Source organism: Poeciliopsis prolifica, unplaced genomic scaffold (assembly GCF_027474105.1).
Source record: "Poeciliopsis prolifica strain line A6 unplaced genomic scaffold, Auburn_PproV2 SCAFFOLD003, whole genome shotgun sequence".
Classification (NCBI taxonomy): Eukaryota; Metazoa; Chordata; class Actinopteri; order Cyprinodontiformes; family Poeciliidae; genus Poeciliopsis; species Poeciliopsis prolifica.
Window position 1 is genome coordinate 12,928,136 of NW_026562378.1, and position 22,411 is coordinate 12,950,546.

General features: G+C 39.5%; 1 protein-coding gene across 1 annotated transcript in view; it reads left to right on the plus strand.

Moving 5' to 3' along the window:
- The first annotated feature begins 1,657 nt into the window (after window positions 1-1,657).
- LOC129355711 (potassium voltage-gated channel subfamily B member 1-like) overlaps window positions 1,658-22,411 on the plus strand; it is a 40,006-nt gene continuing 19,252 nt past the window's right edge. Inside the window, exons 1-2 of the mRNA XM_055025315.1 lie at window positions 1,658-1,969; window positions 2,616-3,280. Coding sequence (XP_054881290.1) covers window positions 2,726-3,280 — 555 coding nt within the window. The 5' untranslated portion in view covers window positions 1,658-1,969; window positions 2,616-2,725. The remainder of the gene's footprint in view (window positions 1,970-2,615; window positions 3,281-22,411) is intronic.

The following is a 22,411-nucleotide window of genomic DNA, read 5'->3' on the forward strand; positions in this document are numbered from 1 at the left end:
TTGAACTCTTGAGATTTTATGTCACAGATCTTAAAGAATGCAAGTTTGGCCAAATATTCTCCAATTAAAACCTGAAAAGTGTGGCTTTAGCTATGTGTGCAGCCGTCTCTCTGTCGTTCTTTTGAAGATTAGATATTTCTAACTCCGTCCCTCAAGGGCTGGAGTCCTCAATATTTTAGATGTGTCCATCCTCCAGCACAGCTGAGTCAAATGTCTGAATTTGCTCTTGACCGTTTGTCATTCTGCCGAGGCCAGATAAATTATGAATTTTACTTACTTTTGTTAGATCAGAAAGACATTGAGAACATGCAGGACTCCTCGCCTTGAGAAGTGACCCTGGAAGTCTCTCTGGTTGAACCACAAGTCTTTTATATTTCTCCCAACTTTACGCATGTAGAGACAGAATGTTTGCCAATTCGTCTTGTAAAAATAACTTACATCAGACTGGACAAAGAGCTTTTCTGAACAGTAGTTTCAAAGTAGTGCCACGGATTCCTAATGGGATTTGGGTCTGGACTTTGACTGGGCCATTCTAATGTGTGAGTATAAACCATTCCTTTGTAATTATGGCTGAATGTTTCAGGTTGTTGGTCTACTGGAAGTGCAACCTCTGTCACTAATCTAAATTCTTTGCAGTCTTTGACCAATTTGTTTTTTTTTTTTAATTCAGTATTCCAGTATTTACTTCTGTCCATTTACCCAGGAACTCTGACCAGCTTTTCTGCCTCAAAATCAGCCTCACAACATGATGCTGCCATCATGTTTCACTGTGAAGACATGCATTCTTGTTTCCCGACACACATGGCTTTTTGCACAATGGACCAAGAGTCATTTCTGGCCTTCCACGAAGGATACATTTCTGACATGGGTCATGATGGCAAACTGGTAACTGCTTCCTTTCAACAATGACTTTTTGCATTTTAGTTGTTCAGAGAGATCAGATTTGTGACTCGTTGTTGACCTATTTTGTCAGGGATTAGTGTTTGTTGAGCTAAAACCTACAAAAAATTAAATAAAACATAAACAAGATCATAACACATTCAAAACCAAACCACAAATCTACCTCAAAAAAAGTGTCTAAGTTTAATGTGAAACCATCAGAGACGCACTTTATTTTGCTCCTGTGTTATGATTGTGCAAAAACAGATTCTCCTGACTGAACTGTTCATTTCTGCAGCTGCATTAGAGTCTTATGGGCCTTCTAGTTATTTATTGATGAACATTCTCCTTATATATTAGTTTAGGTGGATGCCAAGTCTTGGTAGGATTTATTTCCCAATGTGACTTTAAAGGCTGTTGGTTGCAATGGATGTTAATCCAACACTCTATCAGTTTTATCGCACATGACAATTATGCACTACTTTCTTTGTGCTTCATACGATCCCGATCAAACACAATTAGGTTAAGTGAGTAGGATATATATTTTTTCTGATCCCACTTTTCTTACATAAGACGTCACTTCTAAAGTATAACGCGACAGCAAAATCAAAATCCACTCCAATTATGTCCAGTAGCGAAGTAACAAAGCGCAATCAGTCGCGACGCCGTGGCGCTGCGAGGGTTAACTTCACGCTGGCTGCGCCGCTGGAGGAGCCTGAGTGAAATCAGCCTGTGCAGCATCCCGTCCACAGTCACAGCCACTCCACGCTGCCAGAAAGCTGTTCAGAGGCGAGACCCAGACAGGATCCCCCCCACTTCCTCTCTGCAGTCTACTTGTTGATTTGCTCCAGAAGTGCTGCGAGAGGCAGACAGGACTTTTTTGGCGCTGATTTTTTTATTTATTTTATTTTTTATTGTTGTTTGTGTTGGCGTTGTGCTTTTCATCATGTCTGAGCGCGGCTGATGATGCGCCTCTCGGCTCCAGGCAGAGCGAAGGGGAGCGCGGCGGGCTGAACAAGTTGGAGCGCACAGTCCAACGAAACGATGCTGATTTCGCTCCAGGAGGTGAATCGTCACACGAAGAAGGCGCGTAAGTATGATGCTCATTTATTGTCCATGTTTTAAGATGTTTCGTCATTAGTTTGTTTAATATAAGGGGCGTTGATTTTAATTGTCCTTTTGCGCTCATAAAAGTTTATTGTTTTCAGGAGCCGATATAAGCGTGCTGGAAAAAAGTGTGATATCTACCCAAGGTCCATCTGGGACTGCTTAGGGGGATAACCCGGCGTGTTATGGGCTCTTAATCAAAGTTGTTAATCGGTGTCAGTATTAGCTCGGCTTAATACGAGAACAGCTCAGCTCTGCATTCATATAACAGCTTCATAATATGACGAGCTTAGACCCGGAACCGGACGCTTTCCCACCCGGACCGACACCTTTCAGCACCTCGGACAGCACCCAGCCGGCGGGGTTGGCAGGTTGGGGGGATGTTCAGCACTGGACAGCGATCCCAGTCTGAGCCAAGTTTATCATTGGCCCGGCTGTCCACCTTCCGTGTCAGCAAGAACATCGGCTGTGCCTCTTAAAGCTGATTAAAATATCTATTTGCTTCTCTGATGAGTGGATAAACCACCTGACATTGCTGCTGTAGGACACCGGCGGTGGCCGCTCAGCAGGCGCTGAATAATTTAAAATTTTTCTCCCTCTTGTGTTTCTTTTCTTTTCTTTTTTCAAAGCACAAGAAACGAAGCGGGGTCCTGATGCGGTCACCTCCAGGATCATGTCTTCTTAAGCTTCCAGACTGATTCTTCCAGGCTCTCCAAGTGTCCAACTGAGCTGAGCGAAGATGATCAAAACCGGCTCCCGGTTGACCACCACGCTGCCTCCGGACACCGTAGACATCATCCGGACCAAGACGCACTCCCGCCGGGTGAGACTGAATGTCGGGGGGCTTCTCCACGAAGTCCTCTGGAGGACCCTGGACAGGCTGCCCCGCACACGGCTCGGCAAGCTGCGGGACTGCAACACGCACGAGTCCATCATGGAGATATGTGACGACTACAGCCTGGACAACAACGAGTATTTTTTCGACCGGCACCCGGGCGCCTTCACCTCCATCCTGAACTTCTACCGCACCGGGAAGCTGCACATGATGGAGGAGATGTGCGCCCTCTCCTTCAGCCAGGAGCTGGACTTCTGGGGCATCGACGAGATCTACCTGGAGTCCTGCTGCCAGGCCCGGTATCACCAGAAGAAGGAGCAGATGAACGAGGAGCTGAAGAGGGAAGCCGAGAACATGAGGGAGCGGGAGGGAGAGGAGTTCACCACCACATGCTGCTCCGAGAAGAGGAAGAAGCTCTGGGACCTGTTGGAGAAGCCCAGCTCATCGTTTGCTGCTAAGGTAAACTGACTTCAAGTGTGCAGGCTTTTGTTGCTCGCTGTGTTTTGCAAAACACCTCCTAATTTCTAGGTTCTTTTTTATTTTGATGAGCTGTACAAGGGACAGACTCATAAAATGAAAGGAAACTGAGGTGCAGTTCAGTTCAGTTTTAATTCAGTCAACAAAAAGCGTGTCTCCCACCCTCCAACCCCTCTTACTCTGATATTACTAAATAAAATAAAAATGCAACTAACTACCTCCAGAATCCATCAGTGTAAAACCAGCTGTTTTGGTAAATAACATGAGTCAATATCATCAGGGATCAAGTTTGTTCAGTGCGATCTGAAGAGACAAAACTTCTTCTTTATCATTTTTTTTTCCAATCTAGAGTTTTGTTTCTGCAGCCAGATATGAGACTGAAGTAAAGAGTCAGTTGCGCCAGTGGGATGCGTTAGATCGTATTCATGCGTTAGACCGTTCCAGTTAAATCCAACATCCTAAATCCTACTGTGATTCTATGTTATCAGTTCTGAACTCCTCCTCTGGGTTTTATTTATGGGTGTCTTGAGTAGAGGGGTTGACCACAAATGTACTCCACATTTCCAAGGATTTTATTTGTAAAAATAAAAATAGAAAACAATGTCATACTTCTTTTTACAGATACGTAATTTTGCTCTTTCTTGTGTTGGTAAAACTCATAAAATCTCGCCCAAAATGCAATATAGCTAAATTTATAAAGGCTCCAGAGACATGAATACTTTTGTAAGACACAGTAAGACTGAATGAATGACTTCTCAATTTTTAGGTCTTGACTGAATGTTTTGTAATTTAGATGACAAACAGCAGAGATTCTGGGCTTCTCTTTAAACAAAGCTGCTGTGTTAAATCTTTTCCTATCAGTAGATGTAATTTAGGGAGAAGAAAAAAAGCAAATATTAAAGCCGTCTGCAAAATAAAGGGATATATAGTCCACTCACCGGCTGGTATCGAACAGCAGCGCTCCAGAGGTTCATTTTGTTTTCTCTAATCGATGACATAAAATTAACTGTATGCAATCTTCAAAGAGCTGCTCCATGTTGATGTCTTCCTGGGGTACTAATGGATTTTTTTTTTGTTCCTGGTGGGCTTTTGTTATTTGAAAAACATGACAGCAGTCTTTGTTTCCCTTTATTGGTTTCAGTCGCACAATAACCACTCCGCTGCTGTTAGCGAGTAGATAACAGGAGATAATTAATGAATATTTGTTTTCCGGGCAACAGCAAACAGAACAGGAAGGAGTCTTGTCACTTACTGTTAGAGAACCTTCCTGTGCAAAATATGTATTTTTAGCCCTTCGCATCACACCCACCCACCCGCTCCCTTTTCCTCACACTCAGCCCTCTTGGCTTCATTTGCCACCTCTGTCTCGTTTCCAGCTCAGTATTCAATCATCCGACTCATTAAGAGGCTCATAACTCACAGTCCAGGAAGAAAAGAACGTCACATTGTTGGATCAATGAGGGCTGCCATGTTAACAACACGTTTAAATCAAAAAAGCAGTTCGGTCGTTGTTCGCCACACGTGGATGGCTACCTGTTCATTAGCAGCATATTTGTGTGGGGATTAATGATGCCTGAATTAAGGCGTCAAACAAACTGCATTGAAAAATCAGCGGCGTGTAATTTAATCCCAGCTGTTCTGTGAAGGCATCACAGGTTTGTTAGAGATAATTAAAGTATATCTAGATCAAGTACTGATAAAACAGAAATAAAACAAACAAGAAAAAGTGAATAAATTCTGTCCAGATTTAATTCATTTTTAGATTTTCTTTGCATAGACCCTGTGGAGGACAGGGTCAGTCTGAGAGACGCATTAAAAACACCTCCTGTGTGGAAAGAGTATTTTGAGCTGTGATGATCAAATCGTTACTCGAAGAAGTTTCAAACACCTTTGAACAGGAGTTGCTACATAATTAATGCTGCTCGTCTATTTAAAGACTCTGATCCATCTCTGACCTTGTGTTGCAGAGACTGGCAATAATTTTTTCTTCAATATTCGGCCACGTTGCTTGAAGTCCTGCAGTATCACAGTAAACCCTGCAGGGTCTGATCTTTGGCAGCAGAGGAACAGGAGCATTAGCTTACCAAGCAGCCAGAAACTATGACCATGTCTGCATGGATAACGCCGCAATAAATGAGATTCAGATCATCTCTCTGCTTTTATGGCAAGTTATCACTTCCACTAACTTGGATATGTTCACACAAATGTCTCAAACACGATTCAATCTCAGAAGAGTGTCCTGAGGTTTCTCCAGCTAAGTGGAGATTTATGAACCACAGTTTTCCCCTCCCCAACCTGTTGCTGTGCACTACTGAGCCAGTGGCTGAAGGAAGGCCCCTATTCTTGTTTCCCTGGTTACAGGGAAAAGAAATTTGGGAATATTTCTGGTTGTGGAAAACATTGATAATCATGGTGTGTTTCTGCTGCAAGATACCTGAACAGATAGCATGATTACTTAGCCTGCTAAAATCAGCTGGTTGTTCTTAAACATAGCAACCCCAAATATATGTACATTGTTGATAAGTGCACACATCTAGATTGTTCTTTAATAGTCAATGTGTTTTATTCTTCTAGAAGCAGTAGAAACATTTGTTCTTCTAGATTTAGATTCTGCTTCGTTTTACATTTATGCTGAATATTTGGAAGAATTTATTCTTGTCTGCAAGCTAGATTTCAGCCTGATTAAGTGCCTCTCGGTTTACCGCATTCATTAGTCTGCATTTTACCATCGGCTCATTTCTGCTCTCTATGGCTGTGCCATTAGGTTTAACTACTTGAACTGTGCTGGAAGTATTCCATGATGTTTTTCTGCAAATTTGATTTGCCTTTGTTAATATGCTGGAGTTACATAGTGATGGGAATCAAGAATGGTCTGAAGTGTATAAAAACAAATAAAGAGTAATTTTTTTAATTGACTGTATTCTTTGGTCAATGTAAAAAAAAAAGTTATCAGGAGTTTAGGGCATGAGAGATGGTGTCTTCACCTGATGATGCAAGAATGAATCATCCTAAATGCTTTTTTAGTTTATTCAGTCATCACCTGAATCTGTTTGCTTATAAAAGTCTTTTCAGGATGCCACATGGCAAATATCTGGCCTAGGATTTTAAATCAGTTTTATAAACTTTAATCATTTTTACTTTAAAAAAGGAGCCTGCTGTTTTTTCCTCCAATGTTTTATTCTTTAGGATGAGACAGTAAAAATGTCACATTAAGTCAAATTTTGCTCATCACACATTATTGAAAAATTGTCTCTGTGAAATTGTTTCTTCCCAAACACAGATTGTGTCTCATTTATATTTCAGTGGTGCTAAATTTTTGATTGTGCCACAATAACGCTTGACTCCAACCTAAAGGAAAGGAGCGTAATGAAAACATCTGCAAACCCTGATTTCCCTGTGAGGCTCAATCCAAGGCGCTCCGTCTTTCACAGTGAGGGAGCGGTGGAGGGCAAAGTCTGGGAGAGTCACGCCAACTTAGTTCTAAAAGAGGAGAAATTAAAGCCAGCTTGTTTATCAAAACAGATAAGTTTAGTATTTTTATGCTTTCACTATTGCAAAAGCATGAGTCAGCGGTGCTAATCAGTGAAACAAATCTTAAAAACCCAGAGTTTCCTTTGTTGTGGCTTTCTGCAAGCTCCAGATTTAAACACAGAAAACTCCAAAATGCTAAAAAAATGACCAAAGAATTTTACATTTCACCTCATTCGTGTTAGATTGTTTTAAAAAAAGACCCTTTTTTGTGTCATTCATGTAATGTAAAGTCCATCCAAATGCCCTTACTACCTGTTTACAGTGACCATTAATCATGAATTTGATTTTAAGCGCCGCAGTCCTGTTAGTGAATAGAGCAGCTCTGCTGGCATGTACAAACTCTGCTTCTCTGGCCGAGGCTGTGTGAGCTAATTGCACAGAAACTCCTCGTCCCAGTGAGACACAGGCAGCCATGACCAGAGGGCACTTAACTGCACTTCTTACCACACATCAAATATTTCCGATTGACTTCACCGTAAGCACTTTGCCTTGTTGTTTGTAGAGTCTGGGATGACTGTGTGCGCCCAGGCTGTGGCTCAGTGCGGCGTTGGGATGCAACAGTCCAGTGATTTCTCTTAACTCTTTAGCGTTGGAGCTCTCTGGCCTGATGAATGACTCGCTAGTGAAAATGAAGAGAATCTGTTTGGGGACCTACTGGATGCAGAGTCATCAGGCTTTCGAGAGGGTCTGTCACAAGACGCTGAAGTTGCACAGTCATTGTGTTAGTGAGTGATGCGAAAGGCGGGGAGTTCAAAGGTGAAACAGCAGCGTCGACCCCGAGTACCAGAGCTCATCATTTCCTCTGTTTCTCTTCGCCTTCCTCTCGCTCCCTCTGTTCGCTCTAACAATCATGCTCGGAATTACAGAGGGCATATTACGTTGTTTTCCCGATTTGTTGCCGGGTAACGGCATCTCCTTCGCCGCGCTTAGGTAAGCTTTGAATAGCCATAAATTTCGGGCACGCAGTTTCCCAGCTGCCAGACTGATTACAGAGCCATATATCGTCATGTGGGCCAGCGTCGAGTCACAAGGAGAGCCAGGCTCATTGGCAGAGAGATTCAGGAGTCTGTCGTTGTTTTTTCCTCATCACCATCTCCGCATGTTTCACATTTCTTCTGCTGGGTCGCCTCTTCCCAGCATTCACACACTCAGGAATTATTGTGGAAAATCTAAATACATGTCGAAGTGATCCAAAGAATAAATCACCTGTATTAATGCACAAGAGCATGTCTGCATACCTGTTCATTGGATAGTAAAGGAACAGAGAAATCCCATCCATTGGCACAAGAAAGAATTTTAGATCTTTCTAAAGCATTATTGTTTCTACAAAGAAGAATCTCCTCTAAACATTTAATCTGAAGAAGGAATATCATTTTCTATGAAAGTAAGTAAATATGGAATATGACATCTTAAGGCTCTGATGAAATCCTTGTAAGTTTGTTTGTTTTTTCAGCTTTTTCGGCTCTTCTTATGAAGCTTTCTAAACGCGGGGCGGTGAATTAGCATTATTGATTTAACACGCCGCTTTCATCGGCTTTCGGAAACCAAAGAACAGAAACAGCATCCCATCAGAGCCGAGTGGCAGCTAATCTGAGGAGAAGATCTGTCCATCTGTGAGTAGCGAAGATGAAGATTAAATTGTTTGTGTTGAGTGTCTGTGTAACTTTCTGAGAACCTCAAGGTCTCAAAGTGTCTGGTAGAAGTATTTATACTTTTAGAACTTTCCCCACATTATGCTCACGTTATTTTACAACCACCATGTAAACTGAATGGAGAGTATTTGCAGAGATGAACTTTTACATGTTGCCTCAGATTCTCAATTACATTTACATTAGAGCTAACAGATGCATATGCTTTGACGTCAATAATTTAATTGTCGCCGGTGTATTTAGGCTCTTTGAAAACTGTGGAAAGATGACGCAGCATGGAAACTTTTGCAAGGTACTTATGCTGCAGCTACAGCTGCGAAAAGCTACATTTTAGCTAAAACTTGTTCAGGAAACATCTGACAAACTTGAGAATAAATGTCATGATGGTCAGTAAGTAGAGCCAAGCTTCAGACTCCTGTGGCGTATAAATTGCTTTCTTTGTTGATGGAAGTGTTGTGTCACCTATGTGGACAATTTGCCTCCAAGCATCCGTGCTCAATCTGTTGGCCTGTTTCATGTTTGAATGATTACACCTCTGCACAAACGATCCAACCCACAGCCAGGCTGTACCTTATTTCATTTACCTACATGTGGCATTGGTTTGCTCATATAGCTCACATCAGATAATGTACTCTTGTACATTAGACGCCCAAACTAAACAATGAAAACGACATCAAGGGGAAAGAAGTATGTTCATGTACTTCCAAATGCATGGACATATAGAGAATTGTATGAAAGTAAAGGTTGCTTTATCTGGAGATATAATATTGGACAATAAGATATTTCACCCTCTCTTTCATCACTTACTTTGTTTATAAGTATTATTTTTTGTATCCTAAATTATTGGACCATCTAACTATATGTATTCAAAAGTGTATCAGTGATTTGCCGTCTTCACTCAGTCACAACAGCGACAGCAGCAACATCCTCGACTCTGAGATCTAACAACTCCGGAGCGAAATACAAGCTCTGTGCTAAAAACAGAAATCATTGAACATGGCAGGGCCTTAAGTAGCTAAAAAGATAAATGTTTCTCTGAAGAGACTTTAGAAAGGAGAGAGTGAATAAAATGTGTTTGTCAGATGAACAGAAAGCTGCTGTCTGTTGAGTGCGAGTGAAAGAGCACAATTTTTTTCTCAAAACTTTCATCTGAAAAGATTGCAGCACAGAGAGGGACAATCTTTGACCTCTTTCTTCTTTGTTTGCTTCTCTTCAGCTTATTTCGCAGGTTTTCTGTAGGATTTAGGTCGAGGGACAGAGACGGCCATGAAAGGAAGATAATTTTAGGTTTGGCAAAAATATTGACTTGTTTTAGATCATCAACCTGCTGAAAGACCCGACGGCAACACAGCTTTTGGTTGGGAGGTAGAAATTGCTTTTGTCACTTTCACTGAAAACTCTAACGAGGTTAACAGGACGATTGGATGAGTCAGAAACCCACAGCATCATAGGACCTCCACTATACTATTTTACCAGGCATGAGGGGTTTTCCCATGGTTATCCTTTTTTTCTAATCAAACTCACCTAAAATGTTTGTTGCTCTTAGTCTCACCTGACATCACATCCAGTTAAACTTGAAGTTGTTCATCTCCAGATATTTAATATATAATAAATGTTTCTTTTCTACCGTCCCCACTCAGTCATTATTTGGCATGTAAACTGAATCGAATGGATGTTGATGAGCCTTAAGCTTTGCTAAGTTTAAACTTTTTGTCCAGCCTTTTTTTTGCAACAACTTCACTTGTTTAACTTTGACTCTAAACATGGCCAACTCTTCTTGTAGCCACTTCCTCATTCATGATGATCAACGAACATCTGTGTTACTTGAAAGGCAAATTCTCCTGTCTTTCCCATGTTGAACAGCTAAATGGGCCTCGATGCCATGCAGCCTTTACATTTTACTCTTTAAATTTTAACTAGTACTAATGAAGAGATTTAGACCTAGTGCAACGTCAGCTATGAGACTGAAAGCAATAATAAAAATAATTATAATCCTTTGCTTTATCCTACAGAGAGATGTGATGAGATTCATCAGCTCATATTTAATAAAAGGCGGGCTGAACTTTGAATTCATTTTAGTCCAGACACAGACTCAAATCAACACCTACGCACAATTTACACTAATTAATCAAACTAACTACAGTTTGGACTTCAAGAGGGAGAAGGAAAGCTTTACTGCTTAATACTGGGAGAAGCTTTCCTTCTCCCAGTATGAAGTTCTAGATTAACTTTATACTGTTTGCATATTTTCATATGCTGTAAAAATATGCTATTTTCACAACATACTTCACAATATAAAATACAGAAAAATACAACATGCAGAAACAAAGTCTTGAAAGATTATTTTGTTTTATTTTGCTGCCCACCTGCTTACAGTATGAAATAAGAGTAGTTTATAACAGAGTTATAAAGACCAGATGTCTCTATTTGTCCCAGATTGGCTCATATAGTTTGTTGGAGAAAAAAAGAAGTAGGTGACTGACGCCTTCTGAGACTTTTCACTGCCAGTTTCCACAGAGAGAGGTGATCTACCATGCTACATTAGCTTATCACACCAGCCAGCTGAGGCGACACACTGAGTGCACATCCCCACGACACAGTATCTCCTTTTGACAGACCTATAAAATCCATGCCTCACTTTTCAGCAACATTTCTTATCTGGCCTTCTCCGCCGCTCGCCAACGCAGCGAGGAGTGCGGAGCGCTTGGGTGACACTGACATTAAGAAGGTGAGGGGTCACTAGTAAGAGGACAGAGACACAACTACTTTGCTGCGTTGCTTCATTCATTATTCAGACGGACTTGTCAGCGAAAGAACATCCACTCAAGACGATGCAGAGTGGCTGGGGGCTTCTTGGTCACCACCAGAGGAAAGCACAACTTTCCAACTTTCCATTCTTCCTCTTGAGTTTCTTTTCAGAGTGTGAAGCTTTTCGTTGCTCATCGAACAGGCAGTGATTGAAAAGGTCAGCTTCCAGCTGCGTGGCTGAATGATGGATAGGAATGTTGTTGACGGGGAGTATACTTGCTGGATGCGGTCCTTCTCCAAGCCCTCACAGTCGTGTCTTCATGACACAAGTGCTGCCAGGGATGTACTCTCCTTGTCAAGCCCTGGCAGCAGCAGAATGGAGAAAAAAGTTACCTCCTGCAAACCGAAGCAAACACTCATGGAAAAAAAAAAAAAACACAACACAATGACACCATACCCAAGACAGCTTAGATATTTAGTTCTGAAGTTTAATTACTTTAAAATGGCACTTTATTTTTTCAATAGGTCCTTTGATTTTTATGTTTATGCTTGGTAAGCTTTACCTTTTCCTCTCAATGTCACGTTACTTTCCAGATAGTTTGAGTTTCCAAGAATCAAATAAGAAAAATCAACTAAAACTTAAGGATTTCTGTACAGTAAAATATATGAAAAAAGTTTGTTCTGGTTAGATTTTATACAGTGTAGGTGCTATCAACTGCACCTTGAGCTTTCAAGGTGCAGTTCCCTTGCTCTGTTCCCTTGCAGCAAGAAGGCGTCAGGTTTGAATCCCAGTCTGGGATTTTCTGATTTTCTCGTCATGCATCCATGAGGATAAGCAGGTTTAGAAAGCAGGTTAAGATCATTATTGATCATTGAACCTGCAGCAAACAAGCCGCAGATTCGTATACTTTGTTCATTTAGTGAAAAGGCTCATTCCCGAAGAATGAGCCTTTTAATTCTGTGTCACTGCAGGAAAAAAGTGATGAAATGATAATATAACTGAGGAAGTTCAGAGCCTTGACTCTTTGTTCCGCTTCACTGATTTTTCTTAACTTTATCCTTCCGTTTACTCTCAAGCCATCGCTTCTCATGCATGCAATCCTTTTTTTTCATTTGATATGGTTGAGAGGAAAATTGTGTCTGGAGGTGGTTGAGTTAAAATGTTCTTCCGACCTCTAAACAGAAAGCTGCTTTCCAGCATCCGTCCACAGTTTGTTCTCAAGGAGGTTTAAGAATAAGTAGAAAAACACAGCAGCTGCCATGCTACTGTAATGTTTCACTAACGAGCAGAGAGCAGAAATGGCTGTCTCCACGCGCCATTGTATTGAAGAAGGGGCAGGTCATATCCAGATGAACATAAGGTTCAGCAAGCACATTCAAATGAGTTTCTTCCCTCTCCATTAGCTTATCACCATGCACTTCGCTCATTACAGGATGTGCTTTGTTAAAAAGAACTGCGTCTAATGTGCTCATGTCAGACTTGTATGAATATTTGTGCAGTGAGGCACACCACTTACCTTTAACCCTTTACGTTCAAGCACTCTCTGCTTATCTGTGATTTAGTCACAAAATCCAGTGACTGAATCACTGGATTTTGTGATTTATTCAAAATTACCTCTGAGTTTAGAGCTTTTTTGAAACTAATGAGATGCTCCTACTGACCATCCAGACAGCTGTTGTGTAATTTTACTCATCTAAAACACACTACTATTGTGACCAAAGTCACTTTTAATAACCAGCATCTACATAAACTCTATTAAGTGCTGGAACCAGATGTTTTGATGAAATTGAAAGAACAGTTGAGAAATGGTTCATAGAAGAACTCGTTCTTGCTTATAGGTTCTTGCTTATAGGTTCATTTTAGTTGGATTTTTTTTCCTTCTATAACTTGTAGGTGAAGGGTAAAGTTTCATGTTGATTTTTTTTGCTTTAATAAATATTGATCTGGAGAAAATACACAAATGTTCCTTTTAATTTTTAAAAGCAATTTTTAACCCAAAGGAGAGTCAGAAAACCCCTTCTGATAACGTTGATTTCATTGAGGAGTTCAGAAAAGATTTAGTTATGAAATCTAATGTACAACTCTGAAAAAAATTAAGATACCACTTAAAATTATCAGTTTCTCTGGTTTTACTAATTATATGGGTGTGTTTGAGAAAAATGAACATTGTTATTTTATTCTATGAACTACTGACAACATGTCTCTGAAATCCCAAGCAAAAATTTAGTATTTATTTGCAGGAAATGAGGAATGGTCAAAATAACAACAAAGATGCAGCGCTTTCACACCTCAAATAATGCAAAGAAAGCCAGTTCATCTTCATTTAGAGACAACAAATTTAATGTTTTAACTCAGGAAGAGTTCAGAAACCAATAATTAGAGGAATAACCAGGAGCTTTTCAATGGGGTTCAGTTTTTTTCCAGCAGCAGATATTTACAAGAATTGTTTGCAGAGATTAAAACAGCAGGATATTTCTTTGAATTAAAATTTGTTAAACAGTAATTACTTGAAAATGGTACAGAACCAAACACCGTACACAGATCGAAACAAAAGGTTCAATTAGCAAGAACACACCTCTTGGTTTCTCAGTGAAGGCCGTCACCTCTGCCTCGCTCTACAGGCCAAATTAAGGAAAGTGTTGGGTTACAGAGCCAGTGTAGATCTTATCACCTTAGACAGGGGCCAGTGACACTTAGGCACAAAAAGCACGGTAAACAGAGCTTCCTTTTCATTGTGCTATCACACTAATTGCTTTCCAGAGTCACTCGGTAGATTCTTGTCTCCAGCAAACAGAAGGAGAATGAAGCGCAAACATTCATTTTCCAACTTATTCTCTGAGGATTCACTAATGCATCAGCCTCAAAACTTCAGAATAATCTGAGTGATCAGTCTGAAATGATCATGCATTTTAGATCCTCCCCAGTGTCTGAGTTCTGAGTTTTTAGTGATTTTAAAGCAAAGTCTGAGTCTGTGAGATTTGTGGAGATAATTCAGCACTTTAGTCTGGTCGAATGGTGTGGGAGCGAGGTGAGAGGTTCTCCCACCTCTAATGATGACTTCAGTGTAGCCTTCTCTCGACTTAGCTGATTTACTCACCTCACTGTTTACCTGGGTGGACTTCAAAGTAGCAGCTGCTGCATGAAGAAAAAGATAAAAACTATCAGGAGGAGGTCAATTCGATCCCCGGATCGATGCATTCTCCCACGGTCTTCAGTTTGTTTGGGAAGGAATACTTCACTTAAACTCGGACGGTCAATAGACACAGACATCTTTGTGTGAGAAATAGGAGAAGCTGTGGACGTTTTCACAGAAATCAGTGGCAGAGCTGTTTCAGCAGAGAAGGTCGGCTATTTGCATACTGACATTTAGATGGACAATGCAGAGGAGAAGCAGCTGTTAATATTATCCAGGGTGTTGCTCAAGCTAATGAGGTACAGCATGCATGGACTGATGAAACCACCTCAGTGTGACATCCAGCACAACCCCAGCGTATTCCCTTCCTTTGCAGTAATGGTGCTCCACTCCCAAGTGACTTCCATAAATAAATACGCTGTGGTAAATGTGCACACACACACATACACACACATGCACTCAATCTGCTCGTCTTGTCTATCTCTTTCTTTTCCAGCATGTCATTTTTCCACACACATGCAGATAAATGCTTAAATAGACTGATTGCTTGTGACAGACTGGAACCTTTTCAGTGGACTATATCAACCTCTAAGGCAGTCATCTAATTTCTTATTAGCAGACTGTCGGGTTCATGTGTGTGTTTTGTTTCTAAATCAGTGGAAGGTGCAGCTGAGGTTCTCTGTCAGGCGGAGGGAGAGACGTAGATGAAGTGGGAGAGAGTGAATGAGAAACAGGGATCCAGTGTTAGATACTCTGCCACTCAAATGATTGGTGTGATAGCGCAGAGGGTAGAGGATGGAAAGTGGTCAGGAGGTGGAATCGCTCAGCACTCTGTTCACCACAATGAAGATGGATGCTCAGTTAGAAACACACTGCGCCTGTTTGGTGAATGCAACCAAAATAAGACACAGAAGTGTCTTGTTTTTTTTCATTATTTGTTTGAATTTTTAAACACACACACAGAAAAATAATTTTAACAGTTAACAGGTAAAGAGAATGAATGCCGTCCTTCAGTTCCTCGCTCTGGGTTTGTTTTTTTCCTGTCAAGTGAAGAATTCCCCAAACTTTCAGTCAGGGTTGGAGATTTTCTGAAGACGAGAGGCATGAATGATGAGCTCATATTTTATTTTCAAAGAGCAACAACCAAGAAGGAAGCTATAAACAATTCATAAAGACTCCAGGTTGATTTTGTTTTGAGTATATTTTGTGGTTGTGTGTTCAAACTGAGTGTTGCTCGATAAACGCTAAATAAAGTAATATTGATGGTCGACACTCGAGTTTTCACAAGAAAATGAGAAAGTGCATTAACTTAGTTTTATTTCAGTGATACTCTGATTTAAATATACAGGTGATTATTTGTGGCATAATGGCTGCAGTAAATAGTGTGTTAGTTTAGTTTCATCTGCACTTTGATGGCTCTTAAGCATCTGTTGCCTTGAAGCATTTTTGTAACATAAAAAAATCTCACTGCAGTACTAAAAAGCTGGAATTGAGACGATGCTATGAAACTACAGAGGCACTCATTGATCTGTAAGGTAAGAATTAAATAAGACAACAATTTTTAAAAAAACAGTAAAAATAACCAGCCAAATTCATGTCAGGTTAATGTTGAATTTAGGCTTCAGCAGAGTTAAGTGTTAGGAATACACATCATATGTGAGAAAGAAATGTTTTTCTGGGTCAGCATAAGTTGCTTGTTTTTTTGTTGTTCTATTTAAAACTCAACAGAAGGATAAAGTTGCTTGTCTGGAAGTGTGTTTGCTGCCATTCAAGTGTGTATTTTGTCCTGCAGCTCTTACGGTTTCGCTGTCATTCAGGGAGGCAAACAGGAAAACGTGCTGCAGCAACAGCAGCAGCCACAGCAGCACTCTGTCTGTCACACTGCAGTGATGGGAGAGAAAAAGTGCGTTTAAAATATGTACAATTCACATAATTATTGAATACTTTGATCACTGAATGAAAAAATGCTGTAATTACATTCAAGAGTAGCATTAAAGCCGACCAGTGTTACTGTCAGAGGAACCTCAGTGCAACATGACTGTTTATCAGTGACGTCAGAGCAAAAGAAAAGTCTTTTACTTCTTTTTCTGAAGCTCCAAAGACTCCTTGTGCCTTTTCAAGTCAATGATGAGTGACATGCAGATGTGTCACATGGAAAGCATCCACCAGAGATCCCTTCAGCCACCAATGAAGCTGAGAGTAGGTGCAAGAGTATCAGTATTTTTCAGCCACTATCTCAGCATTATCACATCCCAGGAGTCTGTGTTTTATTCAGCATGCTGCCAGAGTATCAGTTTGCTTGCTGCTCTAATTTTTCTTGCTCTTTCGTGTTTCTACCAGACACTAGTCAGAGGGACGCCACCTTTCCTCGATCTGCTGTGAAATGTGGGTCACAGCGACATACGGGCTGCACATCGGTCTAAAGTGGGCTGATAAAACCAAAACTATGCAATGTTTTTTTAACAAACAGATGCAATATCGATAGCGCAACAGTAGGATTTGATAACATTACCATTAATGGAAATAAAATACGAAAGCTTCCTATTTCCTCTAAGACGTTCATCCCTTTTGGTACTTGACTGAAGTTTAATGGTGACAGAGTTTCATCAAATATTTTGTCAAGAAAAGCAGTTTTACAAAGAGCTCACTTTAAAAAATGTTATTTTATTTTATGAAGAGAATGTTAAGAAGATTATTTGATTTAACTCTTTCATTGAAACTGAAAATGCAAATATCAAAAATAAAAAAAAAACCTCATCTTGCTGTTTCTTTTGATTCTAAGTCTCAATATTACAATGAGTAAGACGTTCAATGGCAGCAGCTAATGCTGATAGTTTCAGGCTTTGTGAACTGATGTGTGTGAATTAAATTAAATGCATGAATGGCTTGACTCCGTTGTTGTTTTATTGAGAAACAATAAAACAACTATTGTATTTTTCAGCCACTATTGTCTCAGTGGCTCAGACTGAAAGTGATTGGGAAGTCTTATTGTCCCATTACTCTGAAACTAGCATAGGATCATAAAAATCTATTAACCTGACTATATCATATTGGTTAATTGGTTAATTTAAAAAATAGTCTATGCCAACACCTATGGTTAATTAGTTAGTTATAATTGCTTCACAGCAAGAAAGTTGATTGCAGAATTGGGTTCTCTTGTTCAAAGTCTTAGACCCTGAATATTGTGACGTGTTCACCTGTGAAAATGATAGTAGCAATAATATTCACAGTTCTGCTCCACATGCTATCACACTGACTAACACAAAGTATAGTTGGAAGGTGGAAGAAAAGCAGACTTTTTCCTTTCTTGTATTCAATATCTTACATATAAAAATCTTTAAAGAGTTGCACACATTTGTTTGTCGCCTGTATTTTGGTATTCTGGTGCAATGCATTAATTACTCTACCTGTGTGTAATTTCATGTCAGTGTAAATAGAGCTGTTCAGTCAAGGCCTCAGATTTATATTAAAAAATATCACAGAAGAAACAGTGAGATTGAACTTTCCAGCCTTGAAGCAAGGTGGAATATTTGGTGGAAACCAACACTTCACATTGTTCTCAACACATTTCCCCTATGTTAAAACATGGTGGTGGCAGTCTAGTGCTGTGGGAATGCTCTTCCTCAACAAGGACAGGGAAATTGTCAGAGGTGACTGGGACGTCACCAGTGAAGCAAACTAAACAAAGTCCTGTTCGTTGAAAACATAAAATTGATAGAGCAACAACAGAACAGGTAGACGTTTTAGAATGGCCCAGTCAAAGCCCAGACCTGAATCCAACAGAGCAACAAAGGCAATACTTGAAAAAGAAATGTATTTACTGGACTGGTTATAAATGAGATATATGTGGATATAAACAAACTCTCAACAAAATCCTCTGTTTTTGTATTTATTTGGAATTCAAGCTTTATTCTATCAGGTGTTGCTTGAAATGTGGGTATTTTGGCATTTTATTTCCCTTTTGCCAGAATATTAGCCTAATAATAAACAACAGAGAATTAAAGTCTGCTTGATGCGTCATAACTGGGAGCTGTGCACCAGTATGGCTCACTGGCTCCGCTGTGTCACATAAAATCAACAATACATCAAAGTTTATTCTTGTAACATAACAAATCATTAATTAGTTCAATGGGTGTGAATACTTTTACGAGGCAGCATACATGCCATAAAAACCCAAGTCATTGTAAGTAACAAATAGGCTGGTGCTTTGAGACGTTTATTTGTTTAAAATTAAAGATTTCCAACACTTTGATTGAGTCACGTTGTTTCCAGTCTCAGTAGACCACAACTAGTCTTTACTGCAGCCAAGAATGTTTAAAACGTGCCTGAGGTTTTATGGCTGACAATTGTTCCCCTGCGAGTTAATACTGAAACAGGCACTTTGTAACAGCAATTAATTCTATTTCAATATAATGAAAGAGCCACAATTAACTCTCAGATATATGTGGAGGCTCATGCTTTGCATAGCCTTTAAAATGACACTGCTGCTGTTATGGGAAAACCTTGCAGCAAATGTTGCAGAGCCATTGCAAACTGGACTTTGTGTGATTAAAGCCATGCATTATTATACAAAGTGAATGGGAATAGAGCCTGAGAACCAGGTGAGTGCAGCTGCTGGGCAGAAATAGTTTGCAGTTACTCAAAGTGTGGATTGAGGGTTAATCGGTGTCAAGAGTTCTGGCAGGATCTGATTGCCCTGAATTATTTTGTTTTGCTCAGACCATTAGAACATCTCCATCCACTCTATTTTTAAATGCTCGTTTTGCTCAGCACATTGCACGAAGGATATGGAAATAAAGATGATCTGGTTTCTAGATGACTTTTGTGTGCCGCCAAAAAAAAAAAAAACAATAAGTTACTTTGTGTTACAAGCCAGACCAGAACAGACGCCATTCCGTTTTGTTTTTCTACAAACCAAAGATGTGATGGAAACAGCACATCTCAGTCTTTTTTTTTTCTTTTCGCTTTTTACGATGGTGTTGTGTAACACTGATCCTCACGAGGTCAGTTCTGTGGGTTTTAAGCCAAGCACTTCTTTGATAAAATAAATAAATAAATAGAAAGGATTGCTTATTAGAGACTGTTAATCAAGCTTCTCCCTAGTTTAAAATAAGTATTTGTCAGAAATCCCCAGCGTTTTCCCGTGGCAACCCTGCTTCATTGAATGATGCCAACAACTCTGCTGCCAAATCTGTGAGGATTTGCTTTCTAATCTCAGTGGGAGGTTTTACTTTCAATGTGTAATACCTAAAAGTGATTGAGGAGATATTTGGAAATCCTTCTGCGGTACAAAAGGAAACAGTAGACGCATCCAAATGCATTTTGTCACAAAGAAGAGTGTGCTTTACAGATATTAATGATTATATTTAAAATGATAAGATGGACTTGAAGGACTTTTTAAAGTTTGCAAAATAAAAGGGGACGATTTGATTTTAAAATGCACAAGTTGAAACATTTAGCAGCTGAAGTCTGGGAACAGAAATGACAAAAAATAAAGTGCCAAATGGCAGGTAGCTGTAAAACACAGCTAGCTGTCAGCTAAATAGAAAAATATCAATTTCCTAGCTAACAGGCCCTTCTTGTAAAAATCATTGTTATGATTTTGTTACCAAACACAAACAAAAAAAACCAAAAGAAAATCTAAAGAAGTTCTTAAATTGTTTTATTTGTAATTTGGATTTTGAACTAAGATTAATTTTGAGAAAAGGCTTTCATGAAGAATTAAACCCTTTAAATTCCCCAAACTCACATTTTGCTGAAGTACCTTTTAGCAAAAGTGAATGCATAAAAATCTAGTTAAGTCCTGAATATTTTTCTATCTATTGAAAGTCATTAAAGAACATTTTCTGAAAGCTTCATGACAGTATTAATTTATTTACTTAAGTTTTATTTATTTTATTTTATTTTATTTTTTGTTGAAATTATGCATTTTAATGCTTTTTTTCCATTTTTTTCCCCCAGCTTGTACTTGTGTCTATGTAAGTGGGCAGACATAAAGGTCAGGATTTTAATCCTGTGTAGTTTTCCGAGATGTTTACTTACACATGTTGGATGGCATCATTTTTTACAACACCGTTTTTACAAAGGGTACCACAACTGCAGTGACTATACGACTTTATTCAGACGTTTAAAGCAGAGAAATAAAGGGGCTCACACCCTGCAGCTTTTCTTTAGCACATTACGATAGCTTGTAGGCACCAGCTGCAGCAGCAGGAGAAAAAGCAGATTAGTAGTGGGAAGGATAACTGCTGCAAATTAAAACTGCTCCCTGATTGATTTCTTTCATAAAGTGAAGCACTGTTACTGCCCATTGGACAAGCAATAAAGTGCTGCTAACCCAGTCTGCAGGAAGGTTAGATCAGGTACATTGGTCGCGAAGGCAGGAAAAGTGAGGCGATAAATGATGAGATTAACGAGAACCAGTTTAAATAGGTGGCAATGATCATTATTTACTCCTCAGAAACACAGGCTTGACCACAGCGGGGGTCAGGAAGGACAGAAGTTGCCTTTCTCTGCATGTTGTATTGCAGGGTCGGTATGTCCATGTATGGCAGCGATTGGCTGAGCCAGCATGCTTGACTGTCGGCCAGTTTACAGCAGGCTGGATGGATATAGGCAGCGTGTGGAGCGTCATCCACCAGTCTGACATCTGTTTAGGCTTTTAGTCAGGACGAGTTGCTCTACGCTTCAGACTTTGTCTGGGAAACTAAAGTCAACACTTGCATTTATGAGATGATATTATGATTTTTTATTTTTTTAAATTATGCCTTTATCTGTCATGGTTAAGCAACAGCTACTCTTATCCTACAGGTTGTTGTTTTTCTTACTGGAGAACATCCCAGCTTTAACATCCCGGCACTGCAACTCTCATAGACACATCCTTTTATTGTTAAGGGTTTTGTTCTTATTGCAAATCATTTTCTCTGTCATTTCCACTTTACGCAGCTGGGGTAGTTAGACGAGGACGACAGCAGAATGGAAATCAGGGTTGTTTCTCGTTGTAATGTTAGTGCTATCAAAGACAGCTCTGAGTGAATGCAGCGAGCCAACATTTCTTCACTAACTGTCACAAACAAAACGTTTATTGCTTTATGTTCTATTATTTATTCCAACATACAGATTATGATCATAATTAAAAACGTAATAAGCTTTAACGAATGCGCACACATCTTAAATATTTAAGAGGAAAATATTTTTTATCTATGTGGGGTTTTTTCCGTGATAAATTATTCTTGTCAGTGAAGCCCTGCTATAATTGAAGCTTGCATCAGTCTTAAATAAACTTTGACCATTTGTTTGCGTCCACTGAAAATTACGTCTGTTCTCCGTTTTCTTTCCTCAAATGTTACCATATAAATAATATAGAAAGCCTCTGAATCACAGAGATGCTCAGAATCACCTGCAAAGAAATGGTTCTGGGTTGTATTCACAAAGAGGAAGTTTTTGTGCGATACACACCAAGAAATTTGGCTTTTGTATGATTTTTAAAATTATACTGGAAGCAAGGGTATTTTTGTTGTAATTGTTGCAGACTTTCAGATATGGAGGGCAGAAAGTTTCCATTAAGAGAGATACTTATGCACACACTGTTTTATCTTTATAAAAAGTAAAGTCAAAGGTGTGTCGACATTCAATCTTTTAATTTTTTTTATAGTCTGCCCATAATTTTCAGAAAGAAAATGTTGCTGTGGTTAAAACAAACATTGATATTAGAAGATTGTTTTGCTATTTTTGTCCATATTTAATCAAAATACCTACTAATAAGTAAGTACCAATATGCAGTGATATAGAGTAGCTAAGTACTTTGGTCATCGGTAGAGGCTGGCAAAAAGAAAATCACCTTTCTGTTATTTGAATCCTTTACATTTTTTGTAGATTAGAGAAACTTTAAAATTAGGGATTAGTGTAGAGGATGGATTGAGGCTGCACTAGTCTTTTTTTTTGTTTTTTTACTGAATAATTACTAATTAAAAGAAAACGTAAAAGAAGTTTCAAATGTTCTAGATCAGAAGTCATGCTTCACCTAAAGTTAAGCATTTCACCTGCAAAAT